At 40.0% G+C, this 24,171-nt stretch overlaps 1 protein-coding gene across 1 annotated transcript; it reads left to right on the top strand.

Moving 5' to 3' along the window:
* The first annotated feature begins 3,020 nt into the window (after positions 1-3,020).
* Positions 3,021-23,967, top strand: LOC139733894 (uncharacterized). Its single transcript, XM_071644700.1, has 10 exons — positions 3,021-3,493; positions 5,943-6,166; positions 8,190-8,382; positions 9,633-9,729; positions 12,837-13,045; positions 14,165-14,287; positions 17,929-19,124; positions 20,434-21,648; positions 22,020-23,268; positions 23,590-23,967. Exons 1-10 carry the CDS (start codon positions 3,113-3,115, stop codon positions 23,965-23,967), a joined length of 5,265 nt encoding a protein of 1,754 aa, XP_071500801.1. The 5' UTR covers positions 3,021-3,112.
* The last annotated feature ends 204 nt before the right edge of the window (positions 23,968-24,171 follow it).

The following is a 24,171-nucleotide window of genomic DNA, read 5'->3' as shown; positions in this document are numbered from 1 at the left end:
ACTTATATTTAAAGTAAGCATATTGCACTTGAACGAGTTATGTACTTGAAAAAGACTTTTATTTACAGATTCAGTCAAAACGTTAATATCATTATGTGAGGCAAGAAGTGAGGTGTCGTCTGCATATAAAATGAAATGAGATTCATGGCAAGAGCTTACAATGTCATTTATATAAATTAAAAACAGTAAAGGTCCAAGAATGGATCCTTGTGGCACACCCGTTTCAATATTCGTTAGAGACGAGCTAAAAGAATCATACACAGTAAATTGTTTTCTTTCATATAAATAAGATCTAAACCAATTAAAACACACACCTCTAACACCATAATATTGTAATTTTTGTAATAAAATTTTGTGAGAAAGACAGTCGAAGGCTTTAGAGAGATCCATAAATACTGCTAAAACATATTTACCACCATTAATTTCTTGAATTATTCTGTCCTGTATTTCTATGACTGCCATATCTGTAGACAGGTTTTGCCGAAATCCATATTGACTTTCATATAATAAATCATGCTGGAGCAGAAAACCATAAAAACGAGTAAAAACTATTTTTTCTAATATTTTTGAAAAACAAGGCAGAATAGATATCGGACGGTAATTTATAAATATTTTGGGATCACCTTTTTTAAAAACAGGTATAACTTTTGATACTTTCATTTTAGATGGTACAATACCAGTACTTAACGAAGAGTTACATATACAAAAAAGGTTCAACAATAAAAGGCAAAACATGTTTGACCACAATTGAATCAATATCATCAAAACCACAACTTTTTCCAGATTTCAGTGCCTTTCCAATATCTAAAATTTCATCTACTGTAACTGGTTTAAGAAACAAAGTATAAGTGACAGGTTCATTCATATAAGTAAGAAATTCGTCATTATTTGTATCAGTTGTATAACCAGCGGATATATTTGATCCAATATTGATGAAGTACTCATTAAAATGTTCAGCAATTTCACTGGCATCATCAATATCAGTCCCGTCATACGAAAACGTTTGTTGGTCATTGGTGTCAATCTTTTTTTTCCCAAAACAGCATTGATGAATTTCCATGTCTCTTTTGTATTACTTTTAATCAAATCACACTTCTTCAAATAATAATCTTTCTTTGCTTTGCGTAAACAAAGAGTAGTTTTATTCCGTATCTTTTTATACCTTCTATTATTAAATTCTGAGGGAAAATTAACATGAATCTCATAATAATATTTATTTTTCTTTTTGATATGTTTTAAAAGTTCACGTGTGACCCATGGTTTTCTAATTTCTTGATTCCTTTTGTCCTTAATTTCTCTTTGGGGTAAACGCATATCATAAAGATTCATAAATATATCACAAAACACGTTATACGCCCTCTCCGGATCATTATCTTCATACACTCTTGACCAATCCGTGAGTGCTAGAGGTCGGCGGTAAGGGTAGCTAAGTTGTCTTTGGTAATTTTTCTTATTGTTTTTAACTTCTTTCTATTATGTTTCTCCTCTGGATATAATGAAATATGAAATATTGGTAAGTGATCAGTAAGATCGCGATCTTTAAGATCTCGATATTTTGCCAGTCTGACCGCGCCTACTGGCAAAATGTTAAAATTCTCGATCTTTTGCCAGTCTGACCGCGCCTTGGCTCAATGCCGTGCTGTTCCCGCCTTAACCGTGTACTAGTAACTGCCGTGTTGATACCGTGTACAGTCATCGACGCTCGTCGACGCTTCATCCAGGGTGAAACTATCCCGGAACTCCCCTGATCATCGTGTAGATCCGTCGGAGGATCCATGCTTTTCAGTGTGACTGGGGCTTTTAAAGAAGTAGCCTAAATCAACAAGAGACAGTGATACTAGAAATAAAGGGAACGAAAGCTAAGAAAGTGCAAGAGTGAGTTGGTTGAGTGGATCATGGGAGGGTGTATAATTGTGGAGGAGAAAATAAAGGTTCCTGCGGGGGACGGGAAAAACGAAAGAATATAAAAGGGAAAGGTCCTGAGAGAAAGAGAAGGCTCTGTGAAATAACCTGTTACCTGTTTGTATTATAGCGAGGTGGTTCATAAAGGGACTGTTCAGTTGTAAGGAAGCAAGAAATAAAGAAGAATGAAAGAGATAAGTGGAGGAGAAACAGACCACAGTAAAAGAAAGCGAAGTGGATGGAAATGATCACTAACAAGCAAGAGCGCTATACTATAGTGAAAATGGATGGTATCACTGGCATATGGTATCTAAGGTGAAAATTCAGCTGTTAACTTTTGTGATATACTTAGAAACCACTTCATGAAATATTGAAAAACATACAATTCTTAGAGGAATTCACAGTTTATTTGATGAAAGTGGTTGGAATGTCCAAAAACAAAGTAAAACAAAGAGATCCTTATAGAAGGGACGTACCACCTTTGATTAGCATTGCTTCTTTTTGGATGTCTCGGCCATTAAAAAAAAAAAATTGTCATCAAATGAATTTTGAATTGCCCTAATGATTATTTTGCTCTTTTTATTTTTATTTCATAAGAGTTTTTCTTTTCATCATGTCAACAAACCATCATCAAAAAACGTTGGAAACTTCAAGCCCCATCTCAACCGAAACTGTATGTACCATCAGAAAGGGTCATAGTTTCATTTGGCTTGCCATACGCACAACATGGCATGGAAGAATGGTCGAGATCCCCAGGTACGGTGTGTGAATGGATCATCGAAGATCGCATCGCATCAACCATAACAAGTTGCTGTTCTGTAATACTACGCATACGCATACGACGTTGTTGACGGGATGGATTGGGATCGCGGGAAGAAGCAGTCGAGGGGGCGCAGTTAGCAACCTTCTCAGGTGTGTAACGTTAGAAGTTTCGTAAAGTATCATAGATTTCGGAATTATTTGATTGTTATTCTTTAGTCAACGTATACCGTCATCATGCCAGTGAACTGTGTCGTTGGAGGATGTCATCGCACAATCGCGAATAGTCCAAAATCAAGTTTTTTTAAATTTCCAAAAGCTCAAAATAGGTCTACCTGTCGACGAGTGTCCGTGAGTGGGTTCGCTTCACACAGGATACCACGCACTGACACTTTAGTGTTATGCTGACCAGGCCTGACTTCGTCGCCTCTTCACAGAATCACAGTCAAGCATGATTTGCAGCTCTCATTTCGGAGACGGTTGCAGGGAGGAGACGTCGTTGATGAAGGCCAAGATGGGTTTTAATACTGAATTCCGTCGCAAAGCCGATGCAGTGCCGGTCGCCATAATAAAGGCGCCATCAGCTTCAACTCGAGCAGAGCCACGGCCACATGCAGGAAACTTTATCCCTACCCCTACCACAGTGGTGTATGACTATCCCTATGAGGAATCGAAAAGTGAAACTTATAAGAGTAAGAGTAAAAAGACCACCAAGAACTTGAAGAAGGAAAAGAAGAATGCTAAGAAGCTTAAGGGCAAAGCCAAGTCTAACGTTAGACCTACACTGCAACAAACTGCCAAAACAGCCTTGAAGAGAAAAGAGCAGAGTTTGGTGAGTAAAGTCAGTCCGGGAAACCCGCTCATGAGGACCGCTCCGCGTACGAGGACTGTCCCTCCTCATGAGGACCTCCCCCCCCCCCCCCCCCGCCTCATGAGGCCCCCCGGGGAACGCCTTATGAGGCCCCCCATTCACTTCTTATTCATCTCACATCTGACGTATAAATTGTCGCAACTTTGCACGGTGATTTTTTGTTACACACACATGTCCACTATCCATGATGAAAAGAAGAAAAAATCCTGTCTGTTTTTTTTTTCAAAAATCGAGTTTTAATCAACCGATGCAGAGGCAGAGCGCCCATCAAAACACGGGCGCCAGCGCATTCGCACAATGCAAGACTGCCGCACCTAGCGGCCTGGTCCGACTAAATATTTTCGATGCTTTTTTCTGCGGCTCTCACCTCTCCGCGCACGAATCAGCCTCGTGAAGCTGAAGTCTGACATCTTTTTACACAAATTCGTAACGAGAAAAATTAAATCAGTACTAACCTGATCTTGTCCATATATTCCAAATTACTATTCCACACTGATAGAGTAGGTGGGTAGATGACATACTCCAGTTTGTTAGCAAAATAATCACTTTGAAGGTATGACAAGTTCACTTTCTTCGTCAATTCCGCCCACGATTCTGCCGCCCGCTTACCGTTTGGGCGCTTTTTCTGGAATCATCCCGCGACGCGACGTATGTCGCATCACATCACGCATCCAGCACATACCAGTCCTGGTATGTGCTTTTACATTTTAAATTGAGTTTTAATCAAAACAATTCATCTTGGAGAGTGGGCATGTCATCATGTGAATGCCCGGTGAATGGTCATGGAGAGGTGTGAACTTGTGACCATTTAATCAGATGTGAGATGGATGAGAAGTGAAGAGAAGGCCTCATGAACTGACTGAGGCTATACAGGGAGGGAGCTTCTTGAGTACACTGTACACAGTAAACACTGCCCGAATGTCATGAATGTGAAGCAAGTTCAGGCTGGTCGCAGTAAAACCCCAGGACACAGGCAGGGATGCCAAGTTAAAAACAATTTATGAGTGAGATTTTCATGGACATGACTCGGCATCTCGGCGAGCAAATGTGTGCGCGAGTGAGGGTGTGGAAGGGATCCCCCCCCCCCCCCCCCCCCGTAACCTCCCAAGATAGGGAGCTTTTTCAATTTTTAGCTCTTAGTGGTGCGATAAGGTGCATACTTAAGTGACTATTTTTTACTTATTTTGAAAGACAAAAGGAAAATATACCTACAATTGCAGCTATCACTTTAATCTATAAGTATTAAGCTAAAATGCTCGTTAGGCCCAAGTTGCAGACTTCGCGTGATGCGTGAGAAAAATGGGTGCCCTTCGTGAGATCGTGAGACAGCCCCTAAATGCTTGAGTCTCATGCAGAATGCGTGAGACTTAGTAGCTCTACAGAGGTGCTCATGAGGGGGAGAGTGCCTTGTGAGACGAAGCCTCCCTCATGAGTGGATTTCCAGGACTGACATGAGATGTTGCAGTTATCTGTGCAAGTGAAGGAAGAGCGCGAGCATCGTCTTACAAGTAGGCTCTAGATCTAGACGCTCATAGAATGAAGCTTGATCTTTTCTTTTTATGTGTGTGGGTTGTGGTTTTCTCGCATTCAGAACCTCCATTTTATGCCCTCTCCGAGGGAAAGAGTTTATTGCCTCTTACTAGAGAGGGAATGGGATAATTACACACTCATTGCCCAGTAAGACTCAGGAATCAAACCCAGGTCCTTAAAGGACAAGTTCACCTTTATAAACATAAGGATTGAGAGAATGTAGTGCTCAATATTAGTAGAACACATCATTGAAAGTTTGAGGAAAATCAGACAATCCGTTCAAAAGTTATGAATTTTTGAAGTTTTTGTGCAGTACCCACTGGATGAGAAGACTACCGCAGTGTATGAATAACTTAGATGTCACATGCGTACAACAATATAAGGAAAATATAAAGAGAATTTCACAAAATTCCATCTTTTGAAAAAAATACACATTCCCCTGACTCGTTACCGATAAATGTTATGGGTAATATTATTCCCCCTGCCTTTAGAAAGAGGCAAGTCAATTGCTCTTTTATTATGCGAAAAAAGTGAAAATATGTTGAATTTTCTTTTATATTTTCTTTATACTGTTGTACGCATATGACTCACAAGCTGTAGTAGTCTCCTCATCCAGCGGTTCAAACACAAAAATTTAAAAAATTCATAACTTTTGCATCGATTGTCCAATTTTCCTCAAACTTTCACGGATGTGTTCTACTAATATTGTTGCATTTTCTCAATCCTTATGTTTATGAAGGTGAACTTGTCCTTTAAATGGATCTGGGGAGGCAGAATTGCTACTGGCTCAGCCATTGATAAAATTGAATATGGATGTACTGTATACTATTCAATAATCTATTCTAAACATACAAATTTGTAATTTTTGCAATAATTCCAGGTTGATGCTAACATGGAGACAACCACAGTAACAGAGGAGACAAAAAAAATGGGCTGTAGCAGGCCCAAACGGATGCACAGGGGAAGGCAGTGTCTTGTTGGTGGTTGCGGCAACTTTGATATCAATGGTTTCATCATCTATTGTCTGCCCGAGCACTCAGCTCTCGTGCAGCGAAGATGGCTGAAATTTGTTCACAGCACTCGTGCAAGTCGTGGCGATTCAAGGTGAGCAGTGTGATCAGTAGAGGTGAGTTACGGTTGAAGGCAAGGGCCACAGGCCTGTGAGCGGGTAGTCAGGGGTCAACAGTAACCCCCTCTGGCTAGATGGGAAGAGTGTAAGTCAGAATCCTTTTGGAAAATTGTAAATAGTAAGTTGTCGTTTTCAGATTTTATTTAAAGATCAAACTTGGTATGAGGGTATATCCTGGGGGATAATACTTTGTTTGGATTTTAGGGTCACGGGGTAACGGGGTCAAAGGTCACAGGTTATTTTGTGAAAAAAAGTTTGAAAATTCATGTTTTTCTCCATATCTCGCAAATGGTTCAAGGTATCTTCATGGAACTTAGTATATGCTTGTTCCAATGGGCAGTGATTATCTAAGGAAGTTGGGAGTCATGGTTCAAAGGTCAGGGGGTCAAAGGTCAAGGTCAACTCCTCAAAATATCACTACTTTCCTTATATTTATGCAATGACTGAAGGTTTTTTTTTTTACTTGATGTATGCATGCATTACCCGATATATATTCTGTGGGAAGTTTCTTGCCAGATGGTCAAAAGGTCAAAGGTCAAAGGTCAAGTAAAAGTGTTTTGAATTGCACTTTTTTCTCCATATCTCAAAAGTAACTCAAGGTATCATCATGAAACTTACATATTTATGCATGTTCAACCTAACAGTGATTCTCTTTGAAACTGTGAGGTCAAAGGTCAAAGGCCAGGTTTAGATAATGCTATTTTCCCATTTGATACTGAAATTATACTTTTTCTCAATACCTTGAAATTTACTCAATGCATAAACTTATAAAAGGGTCAAAAGTCAAGTAAAAATCATCAGTTCCCCAAATACCTGCACACTGACATTTTAATCATTCATGCAATTGAACCTAGTTCTAGGAAAGTGAACATTCAGCACATTTGTGGCAAACTGTCATTTTAATATTTTGCCAATTGTGTCAAACTGTCATCACACATTGTCAAGACATTGTACTAGACCTACTAGGAGAACCATGCATTCCGGCGGAGGCATGTCAGTCGCCGTAGCGATATATCTAGTTTTCTGCTATTTTCTTCAAATCCTAGGGAAACACACATACACACAAAAAAAACACAAAAAAAAAAACCAAACAAACTTCATCTAAACAATGATCGTAGGGATGAACAGAGCATCATGAATCATGAATAAAATGATTCAACATGTATTTTTGCGTCACGTAGTACTCCTCAGGTGGACCAAGGTACATGTAGACTGACAACTGCAGGCTTGCTGAGCACAAACATACTTGACTTCAAACATATTATCCAAATGTGTATATTTTAGTCCATTCATTAATATGTGACCCGCTACAACAAAAGGATCCTAAAGTCGCTGACGGCGAGCCAAGCATGGCCCAGAAATATTCTATTTTCAGGCCTTTCCTTTGATCATTTAGCTTCGAAATTTCAGCAGATGATAGAAGATAAATTAGACTACAAAATTATGTAAAAACCGAACCCGAACGTTTTGACAGATTTTGGTGATCTGACTTCAAACTCGATTTTCTCGGCTCACCCGTCAGCGACTTTAGGATCCTTTTGTTGTAGCGGGTCACATATTGTCTTGTACAAAATCACCTGTCTCGCAGCTTAGTGCATCTATAACTATGTTTGGCATTTGATAACAGCTGATATGTAGCTTGAATCAAAATATTGAACAGTATTGTTGGTTTGGATGATGGCTTCTTTCCATGCTGTTAAAGTTTACTACCATGCTGCTATCCATTCACCTAATGACAAGCAGTACAAATCTGTAGATAGTTGTAAGTGAGAATCTGGCTTAGATGACCTCATCATTTAAGTCTTTAGTTGGTACAGTAAGCTGAGCTTTGATTTGCGATCCTTTCCATTCTTATGTAGGTGCACTGATAAAGGCAAGCACCTGAATTTTGTACTGCATGTTTTCATTAAAACACCTTGAAGGTTGCAAGGTTGATCTACAGTTTGTATCATGATGACAAGTGTCAGCTGAGATATTATTTGCTCTCTCTTCTCGCAGGCTTAAAGATGGCAAGAAGGTTTTTGTCTGCAGCGGTCACTTCAAAGCAGAGGATTACGAGCAAACACAGATTGAGATGTACCGCCGGGGCTTTCGAACAGTGCCGCCGCGACTGACGGAAAATGCCATCCCAACTGTTCAGGAAGCACGGTTGCCTTTCCAACGGGATCTCCTTCACCAGGTAGCAACACAGGTGAACCAAACATGGGAGTCACCTGCACTGATTCAGGTTGTAATCCCTGCTGACTTTGCCAGTTACGTATTTAAAGAGATTCTGTCAACAAACAAGAAGTAGAAGAGTAAAGGAAAGACTTTCTAGAACAGGTTTCTACCTTTTCAGAAACCCCTCAACGTCAGTTGATCAATCTACAATTAACTTCCACAGGCATTAATGTGTATTTGTACCATAATCTTTTTGCTGAGGTTGCTTGATATTTTCATATAGGAGACAGTAGAATGTTGAATTACATGACCAATAAAAATAGCTAGATCTGCTTAAAGGAGAAGGTCCCCCAAATTTCTAATTGGATTCAGCACCACGAAGAGCACTTGACCTAGCTACTTCAATTACAGTTTAGCTTACAGAACTATATCTCATCTCTTATGAAGAGCTTCACAGCCATATGCATTTAAAAAATGTATAGTTGTAGTATCTTTCCTAACAACAATACCTATCAGAATTTTTGTTATAAAAACAAGGGAGCACTTAAAGGCATCATACAGTTTTGGCTGAGACCTAATTTCAGGTTTCTAACATTTTTTGGTGAGATAATGAGAAAACTCTTATGAAATATGAAAGAGCATGTAATTCTATGAGGAATTCAACATTTATTTGAGGAAAATTGGTTTTAAAATGACTGAGATATCCAAAAAGAGCGATTCTAATAAAGTGTGGGACCCACACTTTATTATGATCGCTTTGTTTTACTTTGTTTTTGGATGTTTCAGTCATTCCAAACCTGATTTTCATCAAATAAACTTTGAATTTCTCTTAAAATGGTATGCCCTGTACTATATCATTTAGTGTTTTCTTGGTGTCTTGCAAAAAGCTAAAAGCCCAATACTCATCTCCATCAATACTGTACCATCCCTTTAAATGCCTCAGTTCTTGGCTCAGTTGAGCCTTCAGCTCTGGGAGGGGTCCAAATGGGAGCCTAAATTGTAAGTTTTCATCAGATTCTTCTTGAAAACAGTTTTAAGTGAGAGAAGTATAATTGCGCACCCTGATTGTGCGTACCGCCATATCTCCCTTTTATTATATACATTATATATGTATATATATATATATATATATATATATATATTTTTTTTTTTTTTTTTTTTTTTTTAGAGGAATGGTGGTGACTAATGAAATAGTTTGTGCTTTACGCAGAGATGAAATTTATCTTTGCAAATCAATGCAATGACTCCATTTTAAAAACACAAATCTTTTTTGTTGCCCAGGCAACCACATCGTCGTTGCCCAGCGCACCCACTACTACCCTGGCCACGGCGCAAGAGTTCTTGAAGGAGTCGGAGAAGCATCAAGCACAGCCTCGGGGTATGTTGAATATCTGCACGTATGAGAAATAGGAGTGAAATTTTACATGGCTAAAATGTCCATGAAATCTTATAGTAATACACAGGTGTTTTTTTTTTTATAAAGAAACATAAAAAGATAAACCCATGTCACTCAAAAACTAAGTACCAGAGATAGTAGAGATACTGTATACGCTATATATTTTGCGGGGGTTTTATTTTCGCGAATTTCGCGAGTCGGGAGCTATTCGCGAATTTAACAACACGCGAAAATATTACCTTCCAAAATGAATCCCTTGCCTTCATGATACAAAAATTTCAGTACTAGTAGTATACCATGTCATGGCTTACCGAACAGACCATATGTGACCGTGCACCTCAAAACGAACATAAAGTCGCACACACTGATTTTGCATGAGGACTGAAAATAAGTGAAATGGGTCAACCTAGCCGAACTTGACTTTTTCATATTTTCTGAAAGAGTGGGTTTTCTTTTACATTATGCTAAAATTTGGTATCATAAAACGGGCAGGAAAGTGTGTTTTTTTAGCAGTTTATCTCGAACATTTTTGGTAGAATAGTGTGATTAGGTGTGTCTTTAGAATCCCTTTTTCATTTCTGAAAAACCTTGTCCACACTCTTCACTTTCAACTCTAATAACTTTTGAAAGGATAGTGCTACTGCTTTGAAAGTTGGCATTAATTATGGACAGAATGTGTCAATGAGGCATGCTTCATTTCAAATTAATCTGATAATCCCTTCATTGTTGTTACTCTGGTGGTTTACTTCCTGTTTTTTGTCCTATTCATTGCACAGCCAGCACGGTTTGGTAAAGATTAAGCGATTGAATAGACACTGTACTTCACAGCATCTTTTCTCAGTTCACACTTTTCCTGAGTTTGTGCTTTCTTTCCAATATTTAGATAGGTTAGGAGAGTCCATTTGATTTGAGTTATACATCATTTTAAAGCTTAAAGTCTGCTCTTTCAGAATATGGTTTTTACTAAAAATTCATGTCTGGCGACTTTTTGTTTGTTATGAGGTGCAGGGTCACATATACTGTACTGGCTAAGCTTGTTTACGTACATATAGCACGTCCACGTCTACTTACGAATACTGTAGAGAGCCAATCCATTATCGCAAGGGGACCACTCGTCAGAAATCTAGCGCGATGGACTTAACCACTTCAAAAATGTTGAATTCTAACTTACTAGTTAGCAGAGTTTGGTAAGTTTTTTTCATGCAGTGTATAACTAGTATCATTCTTATTTGCTAGTAAGTTGAAAATTCACACTTTCTTTGCCACTTCATATTTTCTCTGGTCCCCCAATCGCGAATTTAACCACTCGTGAAAATGTGTGACAGCGGCAATTCGCGAAAATTTATGTACGCGAAAATTATAGCGTATACAGTAACAAGATATGAAGGCGCGCGATAACAATGGACACAAAATGGCTACCCTACATGACAATACAAAAGAGAGCTGAGTACAAACTCAGTATACCTAGAAACCTTCATTCCAAAGGTAGTGGTATTTTTATTATCTTAAAAAGATTTTAAAATTATAGTCGTAGCTTTTTTCGATTAAGGGGATTATTTTGAAGAACAAGATTTTAAAGTAATAAGGATTATTTTGTGGAGGTAAAAATTTGGCAACAACATGATCTCACAATCAAAGACGCTTGGTAAACAACAACATCTTGAAAGACAGCGCGTCACAGGCAAAGACGCACATCACCTGAGACGCGCTGTCTTTGAAGTTAACTGAACGGTCTCAGGTGATGTGCGTAATACGCTTGAGGACGGCGCGCTGTCCATTTGTTTTGTACAGGATTAGCGCGCACTTTCCTGTCTTACTAGTTAAGCGTCTTTGCTAAGTACGCTCCCTTTATGTACCGAGAATAGCAGGGTTTTTGTTTTGTTTTGTTTTGTTTTTTAATCCAAAAAAATCTGGGCATTCGAAATCAATAGTATTGTTTCCCCCTCCATCATAAAGAAGTTTCAGGTTATATTATTCTGAGGAAAGGTCTGAATTGTGTACCTTTATTTTATTCTATCTTATGAGAGTAATCTAATTTGGTGGATTGCAAAAAGGACATGCAAACTTTAAACCCACATTGTCCTAGTCACAAATGTATGTGTGGAGAAGAAGAGGCCTAATTTTAGGGGTTGACTTTGTACATTTTGTAATATACACTAACAAAATCAATGGTAAGGCTGCTTTGTATGTCTTTTTTTTGCACGTTTTTTCTTCCACAAAATCTAAAAAGTAAGGTATTCGTATCTAAGAAACATAAACCCTTTAAAAAAAATTTTTATGTAAACTTTGCGTCCTTTGCCAAGTGGCATACACATTGGAGTGCCTAGTTTTCTGATCGGCACAAGGGTATAGGAGTTATTGGGAGTGCATAGAGTTTACCTCATTCACTGCAATCCCTATTATTGTGATTCACTAGATTGAGGCTCATTGATGCACTTGTGTTAGCTTCTTTAAGACCTTGTAGCTGATAAAGAGACCAACTGTGAGGGAACGAGTGAACGCGAGGCTGGGTAGCGCAGCCAGGAGGCCTTTTCAAAGCCTGACATGAATTTCTTATCGTAAACATCGTTTCTTGCCGATTCTGCCACCAAGAAGGTAGGTAGCAACCAATCAGCAACTGCATTGCTCAAAATGATGTTGCATGTCAGGGCTTGCTCATCCATATCCAGTCAGAGACTGCCTACGGTAGCTGCCTGCATTGCCATTGTCAAGAAGTCATCGTTAGTGTACCAGCTGCGATTTGACTCATGAATACATGAATAATTCATGCTTGCATAAGTCGCGAGGTGGAAGGAAAAATAAAAGAGCCCAGGTTTGAAAATTTGAAAATGCCTCATTGCTGCACCACTCAGTCTCACGTTCACCCGTTTCTCGCAGTGCTCGGTATAGCAAGTTAGTCTCTTTCCTTAAGGCCTTATCAAAAAAAAAGAAAAAAGACCTTATTCCATGAGGCCTTATCAAAAGAGTATATTTGTGTAAACTTGCTAAACGTTTTTTGAACAATTACATTAACTTTGGATAGTTACTGAATGCTTGTGGGGAAAAAAATCACTTATATCATCTCATTTTGCTCATTCAAATGCCCTCAGTCGGTCAGTGCATACAGTTTCAAGGCATGAACCAGATTCCCCAGCAGCTGGGCTCTGTGGCTCCGCCGGAGAGCAGCCCTGCCCAGAATGGTGGCACCCCAGGGATACCCATACCTGTCAGCTTCGACCAGCAGGGCCTGCCTATGCAGATCCCACAGCCTGCTGGCATGATGTCTGCTCAGCCTCTGCATCCCCAGCAGCAGCAGGCGGTAAGTGCAGAGACTCCAACCCCAAGCACCTTCTGATCTGGAGATTCTCCCACCCAAAACCCCCAGCAAACGGGAGACTCCACGTTGATGTGTGCGAAACGCGAAGTTCCTAGGGTTCTAGATGTTCTCTGGTGCTATCTAAGGCTTATTTTTTCAACATACGATAGCAATAAGTAAGAAATCCTTTCCATCGGGAGACACAGAGCCAGGGCGAGAGAAATCAAATCTCAAACGGGAGAATAGGAGATTTTGCAAAAATGGGCTTTCGGCAGGAGATCTCCCATCGAAAACGGGAGAGTTGGAGTCTCTGTAAGTGATAAGAACTAACTCTGTAGTTATTAAGAAAAACATTAATCGATATGAGTAGCACCCAAAAAGGATCCAGTACTGAAGGGTACAGAAATGGTAGTGTAGGGAGACATTTTGGAATTACTTTTGCTAACTGGAAATTAGGTACTTATAATTGCATGCTAGATGTAAATTTAGTTTCCATTTTAAAGTGTCCAATATAGAGAACAAATTCATATATATTCATATAAAAATTCACATTCACTCTATTAGTGAGGTATAAAAATTCACATAACAGACTGACCTCAAGCATCCTGGGTAATTCTGAATGATGCTTTCCAACCTTTCTGTGTGACTCCAAGATACCTCTATGGTATGAGGTAGTAGGACCACCCCAAATTCAGTGTTTGCTGTCAGTGATGCGTGCGCTATGCATTTCACGTGCATAGTATCTCGCAGGCTGGGACTTGTAGACAATTTTGTGAGTGTTTAAATTCACAATCAAGAACCACCTTAGTGGATTGTGAAAAACATGCCATCCCTCTTTGAGAGAAAAGTCAGATTGTAGATGATATGCAGGGCATATGTGTGTTGCAGGAGGCAATATTTTTGCACGTTGATTTTGCAGAAAAATCATCTACTCGGGGATTCTTTGAAAAAAAAAACCCTCTATTAAGATATGTTGTTTCTACAGTATGCTACATTCAATTGTAACCCTTTTGCTTGCTTTGGGTGCAGATTTGCACAGAAACCCTTTAGCTTTGTACACATTGTTCAAAGTTGCCGGTGCAGAAATTGTCAAAGATGTTGATTGATCGATTGCCTTTGCAGGGAGCAAATATAGGCGTCGCCACCAGAGTACCCCGGCCAGCCCAGTTGGCTGGACAACCACCCACCCAGGTCCAGCCTCCTACCCAGCAGATCATCTTGACTGGCTCTCTGGGATATCATGATGTGAGATGCTTTCAAGATTTCTTCTCTCCCTCCAAAGAACTTCTCATTTCATCAATGTTTTTTTTTTTATGTATCCGCCACGAAGTGGTGCTGGAGGAATTATGTTTTTGGGTTGTCCGTCCGTCCACATTCGTTTACGTGATGACTTGAGTAATATTGACTGGAATAAAACCAAACTTGGTCCAAGTAGCAAGTATGATGAGGCAAGTACTTGATAATATTTTGGGTGAAATCGGCTAAAGGCCAGAGGTCAAGATCAAATAAAATTGTATTCGTATACACGATAACTCAAGACTGGATCAAGCAAATTTCACCAGTTTTTGTCGGAGGATGATATACCATGGGGCACAATAGTTGAGTAGTTTTTTAATGAAATTGGCAAGAGGTCAATGGTCAAAGGGTCAAGGTCTAATGTTTAAAAAATGTTGCTATTTCCCCCATATCTATGCAATGCCCGAAGGTATTTTCTTGAAACTAAGTGTAGACATGTGCTACTGCATAAAGATTCTGAGAAGATAAGATAAGGTCAAAGGTCAGGTGAAGATGTTACAATTTCACTTGTCGTGCAAATGGGTTCAATGTATCTTCATGGAACTTGGTACATGCGCATGTATTGACTGGCAGGGATTATCTAGGTAATTTAGAGGTCATGGGTCGATAATCAGAGGGGTCAAAGGTCAAGGTCAACTCCTCAAAATTTCACTATTTTCCTCATATTTTAGTTGATACAAGGCTTGCAGGATAATTGTTAGAACTTAATATATACATTTATTACCTAATGGAGATTATCTGGGAAATTTCATGCCAGAAGGTCAGAGGTTAAGGGTCAAAAGCCAGGCTAAAATGCAAAAAAAAAAGAAAAAAAAAAGAATCTATTTTATACTGTAATTACACTTCCTTCATACCTTGAAGATTACTCAATGTATAAACTTATAAAAGGGTCGGCCTAAAGTCAAGTTAAAATCCTCAATTTCCCCAATACATGTACCTTCACTCTTGGACAATTGTAGCAAACCTAGTTCAAGGAAAGTGAAAATTCAAGACATTTCTTACAAGCCTGTCATTTCAATATTTTGCCAGTTATGTGAAACTGTCATCACACATTGGGATGACATTGTACTATGCACCTTTTAGGAGAATCATGCATTATGGCGGAGGCATACCAGTCGTCTTAGCGACATTTCTAGTTTTTCTTGTTTATTTCAGATTTTTGAACTAGTTGCATGAGTACAGTAGGACCTTAATTATCCAACCATCAATTTCCTGGATTCTATGTTATCCCGACATCAATTGGATGACAATTTGATAAGTGTTTTCATGTATTTTCCATGCCAAATCTCACTCAAAACAAACATATGATGGGACATATCCCAACTATCACAGTAGACTGTAACTTCAGCCAGCAAAGGCTAAATCAGACTCCCAACTAAGATATGTTGCATGAAGTGCTTTTTCTTCAAAGTTTTCATTCCTCTGGCATTTGATTGAACAAGAAGCATCATAGTCAAGTTAGGGTGGTCCAAGTATCCTTTTGCAAGTGATGATTTTTAGGCCTCTGCCACCAAGTGTCACCAGAGGCATAATGTTTCCAGGTTTTCCTTCCGTCAGTTCGTCCGTCCGTCCGTCTGTCCGTGCATCCATAATCAATTTTATGGACAGCGTAATTCCAAAAGCGTTTGAGGTATCCTAATGAAACTCGGCATGTATATGAATGAGTGGGTTAAGTTTTTCCTATGAACGTTTGGGTGCACATGCTCATTGTCAAAGGTCAAATGCTCAAAGTTTTACTATTTCCCCTATAAATGCAATGCCAGGAGGTATTTTCTTGAAACTTGATATATACATATTGTATTACCCCATTAAAAAATTCTAAAGAAAGTTTTGGACCCTGAGGTCATTGGTTAAGTAAAAGTGCTAAGATTGCCCTTTTTTCTCATCCAGGAAATGGTTGAAGGAACTGTATCTTCATGGAGCCTAATACATATTACATGCATGTACTGCCTGACAGTGATTCTCTTTCAAATGTTGTGGTCATGTGGTCATGAGGTCAAGAATCAAAGATCAAGATCAATTCCTTAAAATTCAGCTATTTCCCTCATAGCTATTTAATACCTGAAGTTATGTTCTTAAAACTTAATATATACAATCAGAATCCAATAGATATTCTATGAAAAAAATTTCAAGTGAAAAATGCTAAATTTCATGTCTTTCTGCATATCCCTGAAGTGACTCAAGGTATCATCATGTAACTTAGTGTACATCTTTATGCATGTTCTGCCTGACAATGATTCTCTTGGGAATTTCAGGGTCATGGGGTCAAAGGTAAAGAGTCAAAAGCAAGGTTTAAAAGACTCAGATTTTACTATTTGATGCTGAAATAACACTTTCCTGCTTACCTTGGAAATTACTGAGTGCATGCACTTACAAACGGAAAAAGTTGCATGGGGCAACCTTTTGTGTGTGTGTGTGTGTGTGTGTGTGTGTGTGTGTGTTGTGTGTATGTGCCCCCAATGTGTAAAATAACAAAACTGAAAATAAAATTGAACTAAAAAACTCCAGTTCTTCTAATTCTGAACCCTCCCATAAATCCTAGTTATAGGCCTGGAACACTCAACACATTTTTGACAAACATGTCATTTTAATCTTTTGCCAGTGATGTGAAACTGTTGTTACACATCGTCAAGATGTACTGGAGACCTAGTAGGAGAACCATGCATAATGGCAGGGGCATATCAGTTGCCATTGTGACATTTGTAGTTCGTTTTTTTTTTCCAACTTAGCGTATACTTCTATTACCAGATAAAGTCCTCTGAAAAATACTGTTTGATGGCGATTTCTTGGTAATTTCTGGTTTATGGGATCAAAGGTAAAGTGTCAAAGATCAGGTTATGGTGTTACAAAATTCAACTAATTGATGTTTAAATTCACTTTTTCTCCATACCTTTGACATTAATTTTTCAGTGCATGAACTTAAGTCTAGTACATAAAAATACATTTATTATATAGCATATAATAAAGCATATGCTATATCTTCTGTAGGGAAAAATTTTGGCCATGGGGTCAAAAGTGAAGGGAAAAGTTTCATATGTCACGATTTTCATATAATTTGAAAAGAGCTCAAAGTATTGTCATGGAAAAATAGATGTTAACTAGTTTGTGAATATTTGAAGAATTGTGGGCCACAGGTTCAAAGGGCAAGGGTAAGAGAACAAGTGAAAAAGCCCAAATCCCCGAATGCATGCTCTTTTAAACAATTTAGCCATCTATCCAAATTAAAACTTATTTCAAAGAAAGTAAACACTGTAACATATTTGTGACAAACATGTCATGTTAATTTTTTTCCATTTATGAGATACTGTTATCTCACATTGCCAAGACACTCTAGACCTATTGGAAGAACCATGCATTTTGAAGGAGGCATGCCAGTTACCACAGTCACATTTCTTGTCTTTATTTTCTGATTTGCCCATTCTGGTTTTCCACTAGTGATGTGGATGGTATGATGACAGTCAGTGTTTTGTGTTTCCAAGTATTCACACATTGTAGGTATATTAAATGTGAGATCGCCACACCCCAAGAAAGTGGTTGCATGATGCCATTTCCATACCATGTTCACTGACAATGTGTGTTTTCATCTGCAGCAGAATATCAGGCCTGGAGTGTCTGTATTGACGCCATCATACAACATCATGCCAGCTCAAACTTTGATGTGCCTCGGTGTAGCTCCAGGTGTAATACCTAATGACCTATCTCCAAAGATGAATAATTTCCTGTCCATTGGGGAATACATCCAACCAAGCACTGATCCCTGTACAATAGCAGAAGATGATACGGGCACAGTGGCAGCCTCTACGGGGAGATCTGAGAATGTATTCAAGTCAGGTCTACCACATGACTACCCAGCAGCTGATGTCATAGTATTGAAATTTAAACCTGCATGTTTGCCAGAAAGAGAAATAAGCAACACTACTGCATGTTTTGACTACAACCCACTCAGCGATGACGTAGAACTAGTAAGTGAAACTGTGCCTTCCTCACAAATCACAGCTAGCTCTACTGCAGGTCAGCTGTCCAGTACTCATCGAAAGACCATCGTGATAGGAAGGAGAAATGATGGGAAATCGTCCAAGCATCTCAAGGAGGTTAATGCCTCACCTTCTGTGGACCAAGACAAGTTGGTCACTGCAGGTCAGCTGTCTAGTACTCATCGAAAGACCATCGTGATAGGAAGGAGAAATGATGAGAAATCGTCTAAGCATCTTAAAGAGGTTAATGTCTCACCTTCTGTGGACCAAGACAAGTTGGTCACTGCAGGTCAGCTGTCTAGCACCCCGCGAAAGACCATTGTGATAGGAAAGAGAAACGATGGAAAATCGTCTAAGCATCTCAAGGAGGTTTATGCACTACCTTCTTCGGACCATGATTACTGCATTACATCAGACATGATTAAAGAAGGAAGGACAAAGGGCAGCAAAAGAAAATCGACACTGACGCCACGAAGTGAATTAGCAGATATCCCCACAGACCAGCAAGGTCAAACAACAAAACAGTGCAAGAGAGGAAAGAAAGTATGCAAGCGCACTACCCAGGTGGTCAAAAAAAGTGATCCAGGGTCTGAGACAGGTGGGGTTACCAAGGGCAAGGATGGAGCAGATGAGGAGGATTCAGGATGTAATGAAATTGAGATGGAGGAGAAGCAAGAGGAGGAGGAGGAGGAGGAGGAGGAGGAGGAAGAAGAGGAGGAGGAGTGGTTGGAGTCATCAGAGCCAGAATCAGAAGAGGGATATGACTCCAATGATCCTGATTACCTTCCATCCAATGATGTGGAAGAGGAGAAGTAAGTTAGAGAGAAGACAGCCTCGAGGTTGAAATATATTCCTTATATCTCTGTTCTATGACAAGTTAGATGATTAACGTGTGCAGTTGAACATTGCAGGCTGATTACATGGTGCACACATACAATTTGTGAAGGATGTGAATGTAAAAAAAACACACACAAAAAAACAAAAATGGCAAAGTTCAACATTCAAATTTTAGTCTGCAAAGATTGCCAAAAATGTGCAGGGGTTCGGAAGCATTGTCAAATGTTCATGGATGTCGTCTTTAGTTTGGCTGTGATTTTTGTTGAGCCCACTGGAGGTGAGGTGAGACTTAAGGGATTGCCTGTGGTGTCTGTCCGTCGGCCCATAACACTACAAAAACTTAAATTTTTTTTGTACTTAGTGCTTCAATGTCAATCAAACTTGGAGTGAAGAGTGTTTATGCAAAGTTACACATGTAACTAAACAGGAAGGTCACTGTAATTTTAAAGGTCATAGGCATGGGTCAATGAACTACAAGGGGCCAAAGTTAAATTTTTGTGGCGCATTTTGATTATGGCTCATAACTTTTGATTGGTGTGTCCATTTGTAACCAAACTTAGGTGGAAGGTGTCCCTTGATGAGTTGAAGGTCACCAAAAGGTCAAAGGTCACAGTATTCGGTCAACAAACTTTTAGGGGCCAATGCTAAGTTTTTACAGCGCTAATAACTTTTGCTTGGTAAGACTGTTTGCGACCATACTTTGGTGGTAGATGTCTCTTGGGGAGTTAAAGATCGCCACAAGTCAAAGGTGGCACATAGGGGCCAGTAGACTTTCATGGGTCCATGTTAAGCTTGACTGTGTTTTTCTTCTTTCTCCGATCATGTTCTTTCTAACAATCAAATGTATGTACACCCTTTTTTGTGAACGATATGACATTTTCATTATTGTTTAAATATACTGTTCCATGTCTTTTTTTGGCCATTTTCTTTGCAAATAATTCTTGTTTTACAAAACTCTTTTTAGACTAACACTCTGCCTTGATTCCACTTTATAACAGTCAAAGTTAGGTTTTTATGTGTTGTGGTACATTTGTGGGTGAGAGACATTTTGGCAATTGCCTTGTGTTTTTATTCTACCTATGTCATGGGGAATATAACATTTTTTTTATGCCTCTGCCCGAAGGTTGCAGGACGCATTATGTTTTTTCCTGAAATTACTTCTTTCTGCTCATTGTGTGTATGTGTGCAATGTATATATGGCTTAGCTTGAAAGATGTGCACTTTTTCTTTTTTGAAAGTTTTTTTTTTTCCATTTCTGATTTCTTTTGTAATTTCTTTGTGCAGGGAGTACAATCCAAGGAGGTACCACGTGGAAAAGTATATGATTCTGGCAAAGCGTTACAGATGTTCAATTTGTGTGAAGTCATTCCTCTCCATACTTGACTTTGATAAACACATGGACAGCAATCATGATGTGCAGGGGGAGGTGTTCAGGAGTGAGCTGCTGCAGCTGCTAGAGGAGAAGAAGACACCAGAGGTCCTGGAGAGGTACAAGGAAGAGCTCCGGAAGAGAGGGCTCAACCCGGAAGCAGTGGGGAGGAGACGTCCACCGTCCATACAATTTCAAAGGAGAACAAGAATGCAGACAAGGGCATCAAAAAGGAGAACTGAGCAGGAAGGGATGGTAGGAAAGACAAATGATGAAGGGGATAGAGACCATAGTCATCTCTCAGGGGATGGTCAGCCTGAGAACATCCATCCTGCAGAAGTCTCTGTAGAAAAGCGAACCGCAGGAGTCAAGCCAACAGAAGAGAGTCCCTCAAGAAATGAGAAACAAGGGAGTAGTGTTGAAGGAACCATCGGTGTTGAGGGGAAAGATGCTGGAAGCATCCCTGTCTCACACAACTTGACAGAAATGACAGGAGATTATATCGTTAATGCTTTAGCCAGCATGCTAGGGGGAAAGGAAGATTTATCAGATGAGTTGACGGAAGATCATTGTGAAGCAGGGTTGTTGGACATAGAGGGAAAAGTGGAACCTAGTGACAGTGAGAGGAGGGAAGGATCCCCAGACAGAACTCTGGTGGATCAGGAGGGTGATGCACAGCAAAGTACGGACGTCGGAATGCATGACGAGCAGAAAAGTTCAGAAACAGGCAATGGAAGTAAAAATGTGGCAAATGCAGAGTCCGAATGGAAGGATGAGCTCAAGAGTTTTTCTCTGGACCAGGACGTAGATATTGTTTGCTGGATGGGAGGCTGGAGTGACATCTTTTTGGAGTGTGAGATTTGCAAGGCACACATTTATCTGTACAGGATATACAGACACTTGAGTTCACACAGAGAAGTGATGCACTGTATGAATTGTAATTTCTGGCATGTGAGCGAAAGTCTGTTCAAGGCCCACCTGCAAAGTTGTCAAGAGAAGGAAAGTAGTTTCTGTGAGTTATGTGGAGAGTCCTACAAAGATGTTCGTCTGCACATGAGACTCGAGCATACATACACATATGGCAAGAAGAAAGCTAAAATGAAGGCATCCAAAAAGAAGACACCAGCCAGGTAAAGATGTCATGTTTATTTCTTGCAAATATATGCTTGTGCACTTGAACATGATTTATTGCTTTTAGACATTTTGGTAAGTCAGTAAGGCAACATGGTGTTGAGAAAATTCAACACAACTCCCCCCATGATGAGATTACAGAACTTCCCTGTCTTATTCTATAAAAATGAATGTGGTTTATGAATTTATGAGAGAAATATTCATTTTCATGTATTTTTATTCTTAGGCATGAAATGTACTAGATCACAAATTTGTGTCCCCACCCCCAATTACAATTTCATTTTGTTTACCTATCCTGTGAATGAATTGTATCCAACATTTCTGTACATCCCTCATTTTGTCCTTATCTGTTTGTAATTTCTGTGTGCAGTGGACATACAGCGCGGAAAGGCATTCTGAACAGGTATGTGAGTCTAGCAAGGCGTTACAGGTGTACAATTTGTAGAGAGTTGTTCTCATCCATACATGGATTTCACAAACACATGGACGGCAATCATGACATGCAGGGGGAAGCGTTCAGGAGTGGGCTGCTGGAGATACTAGAAGAAAAAACGTTGCAGGCCGTGCAGAAGCGCCTAAAAGAGCTCCAGACAATAAGGCGCAAGAAGGAGACAAAACTGAGGAAACTTCAAGGCCTTCAGAAGTCAGGAAATTTGAGTGAATGCTGGCAGCCATCCAGAGTGAATGACGGGAGCACAGGAATGCACACAAGGGCATCAAATAGGAGAACTGAGCAGGAAGGGGTGATGGTGAAGAGAAAGGATGAAGGAGAAGGAGACTGTAGTCATCTTTCTGGGGAGGGGAAACCTGAGAACATCCATCCTCCTGCAGACGAGGAGACTCCAGGGACTGTCCAAGGAGACGATGGTCCGGGGAAAGATGATGGAGGACTCCAGAATGGCTACCGTGGTGACTATGAATCTTCACTGAGCAAGAAATGCTCATTTGAGGCAACAGCCTTACAGAATCGTGGAGAGCTGTGTGTCCTTGAAGGAGAGAGAGAAAAAAGGTCCATCTCTTGCGAGGGGATGACTGTGGAAGAATCATTGTCGCGTGATACAATGATGGCCTTGAACAACGTCATGGAAGATCAGACAGCCCTTTCTTTCTCAGAGAAAACTATCACAGGAATCATTCCGGCCATAGCTACTAGCCCAGCAGAGGAGAATTCCTCAAGATTCGAGAAGCAAGGAAGTTGTGATAAAGGAACCATCAGTGCTGAGGGGACAGATGCCGCAAACATCCCTATCTCAAATGAGTCTGCAGAAGATGACATCAGTGATGTATTAACCAGCATGCTTGGGGGAGAGAAAACTTTGTTAAGTGCATTGACTGATGAGCAGTTTGGTACAACATGTGAAGCAGGGTTGTTGAACATAGGAGAGTTGGAAGCTGGAGACAGTGAGAGGAGGGAAGGATCTCCAGATAGGACTCTGGTGGACCAGGAGGAAAATGCAGAGCAAAGTATGGATGGTGGGATACATGATGAACAGAATGGAGTAGAAACTGACAATGAGAACAAAAATGTGGCAACTACGGACCTTGGGATTATTGATGAACAGGAGACTTTAGCAACTAGCAATGAGAGCAGAAATGTCGCAAATGCTTGTACAGAGACTGTATTAATGGATGAGCCCATAGATTTTTCTCCTGATCAGGATATTGACATCATTTACTGGATGGAAGGATGGAGTGATATTTTAATGGAGTGTGATGTTTGCAAGGCATACGTCATTTTCACTCAGATGGGCAGGCACTTGAACACGCATAGTAAAGTAATGCATTGTAAGTATTGCCATCGCTTATATGGAAATAAGGATCTGCTCAAAGATCACGTTGCATATTGTAGTTCTAAAAAAGTGAAAGAACGTTATGTCTGTGAGTACTGTGGAAAGTCCTATACATCTATCACCAATCACATCCGACGCGTGCATGGTCAGGTAGGGACGTCCTTTCCCTGCAAGCTGTGTGACCGGAGCTTTTCTTCGTCCTCGAAGCTGCGGAGGCACATGGAGTCTCACAGCTTGGTGAAGAGTTATACCTGCACAGTGTGTGGGCGTGGATTCAGCCAGAAGAATAACTTGCAAGGCCACATGCGACAGCACACAAAGGAGAAACCGTTCAAGTGTTCAATGTGTGACAAGGCCTTTACACACAAAGTGAGCCTTAAAAACCACATCTGGCGCCATCATGGCATCGACATGTGGGTCCTGAATCCAAGTAGTTCTACAGGAAGACCAAAGAAAGCTGGGAAGAAGAGAAAAGAGGGACACACAGAATCAACCCCAAAGAAAAGGCAGAGAAGAAAAGTGAAGTGACTGCATGCACAGCTATGTGTGAGTATGGCACTATGATTAAATGTGTCAGTGATCTACGTAAATACATTAATGTCTTTAAAAAAACTAGCAAATTTTAATTGCTGGGTTTTAGTTCCAAACTTTGCAGGTAGCAATCCTTTCGGAATACAATTTCATTTTTTTTTTCCAAGGGGGGGGGGGGGCACCCCAAATGGACCCCGAACC

Source organism: Diadema antillarum, unplaced genomic scaffold (assembly GCF_040938485.1).
Source record: "Diadema antillarum isolate AM-2024a unplaced genomic scaffold, OU_Dant_1.0 seq00000502_RagTag, whole genome shotgun sequence".
Taxonomy (NCBI): Eukaryota; Metazoa; Echinodermata; class Echinoidea; order Diadematoida; family Diadematidae; genus Diadema; species Diadema antillarum.
Note: the sequence above shows the minus strand (reverse complement) of the source record. Positions and strands in the feature narration are given on the sequence as shown.

Coding starts and splice junctions, on each gene's coding strand:
- LOC139733894 (XM_071644700.1), top strand. CDS start 3,113: ATGATTTGCAGCTCTCATTTCGGAGACGGTTGCAGGGAGGAGACGTCG. Junction 6,167..8,189: donor GCAAGTCGTGGCGATTCAAG/GTGAGCAGTGTG, acceptor CTCTTCTCGCAG/GCTTAAAGATGGCAAGAAGG. Junction 13,046..14,164: donor ATCCCCAGCAGCAGCAGGCG/GTAAGTGCAGAG, acceptor TTGCCTTTGCAG/GGAGCAAATATAGGCGTCGC.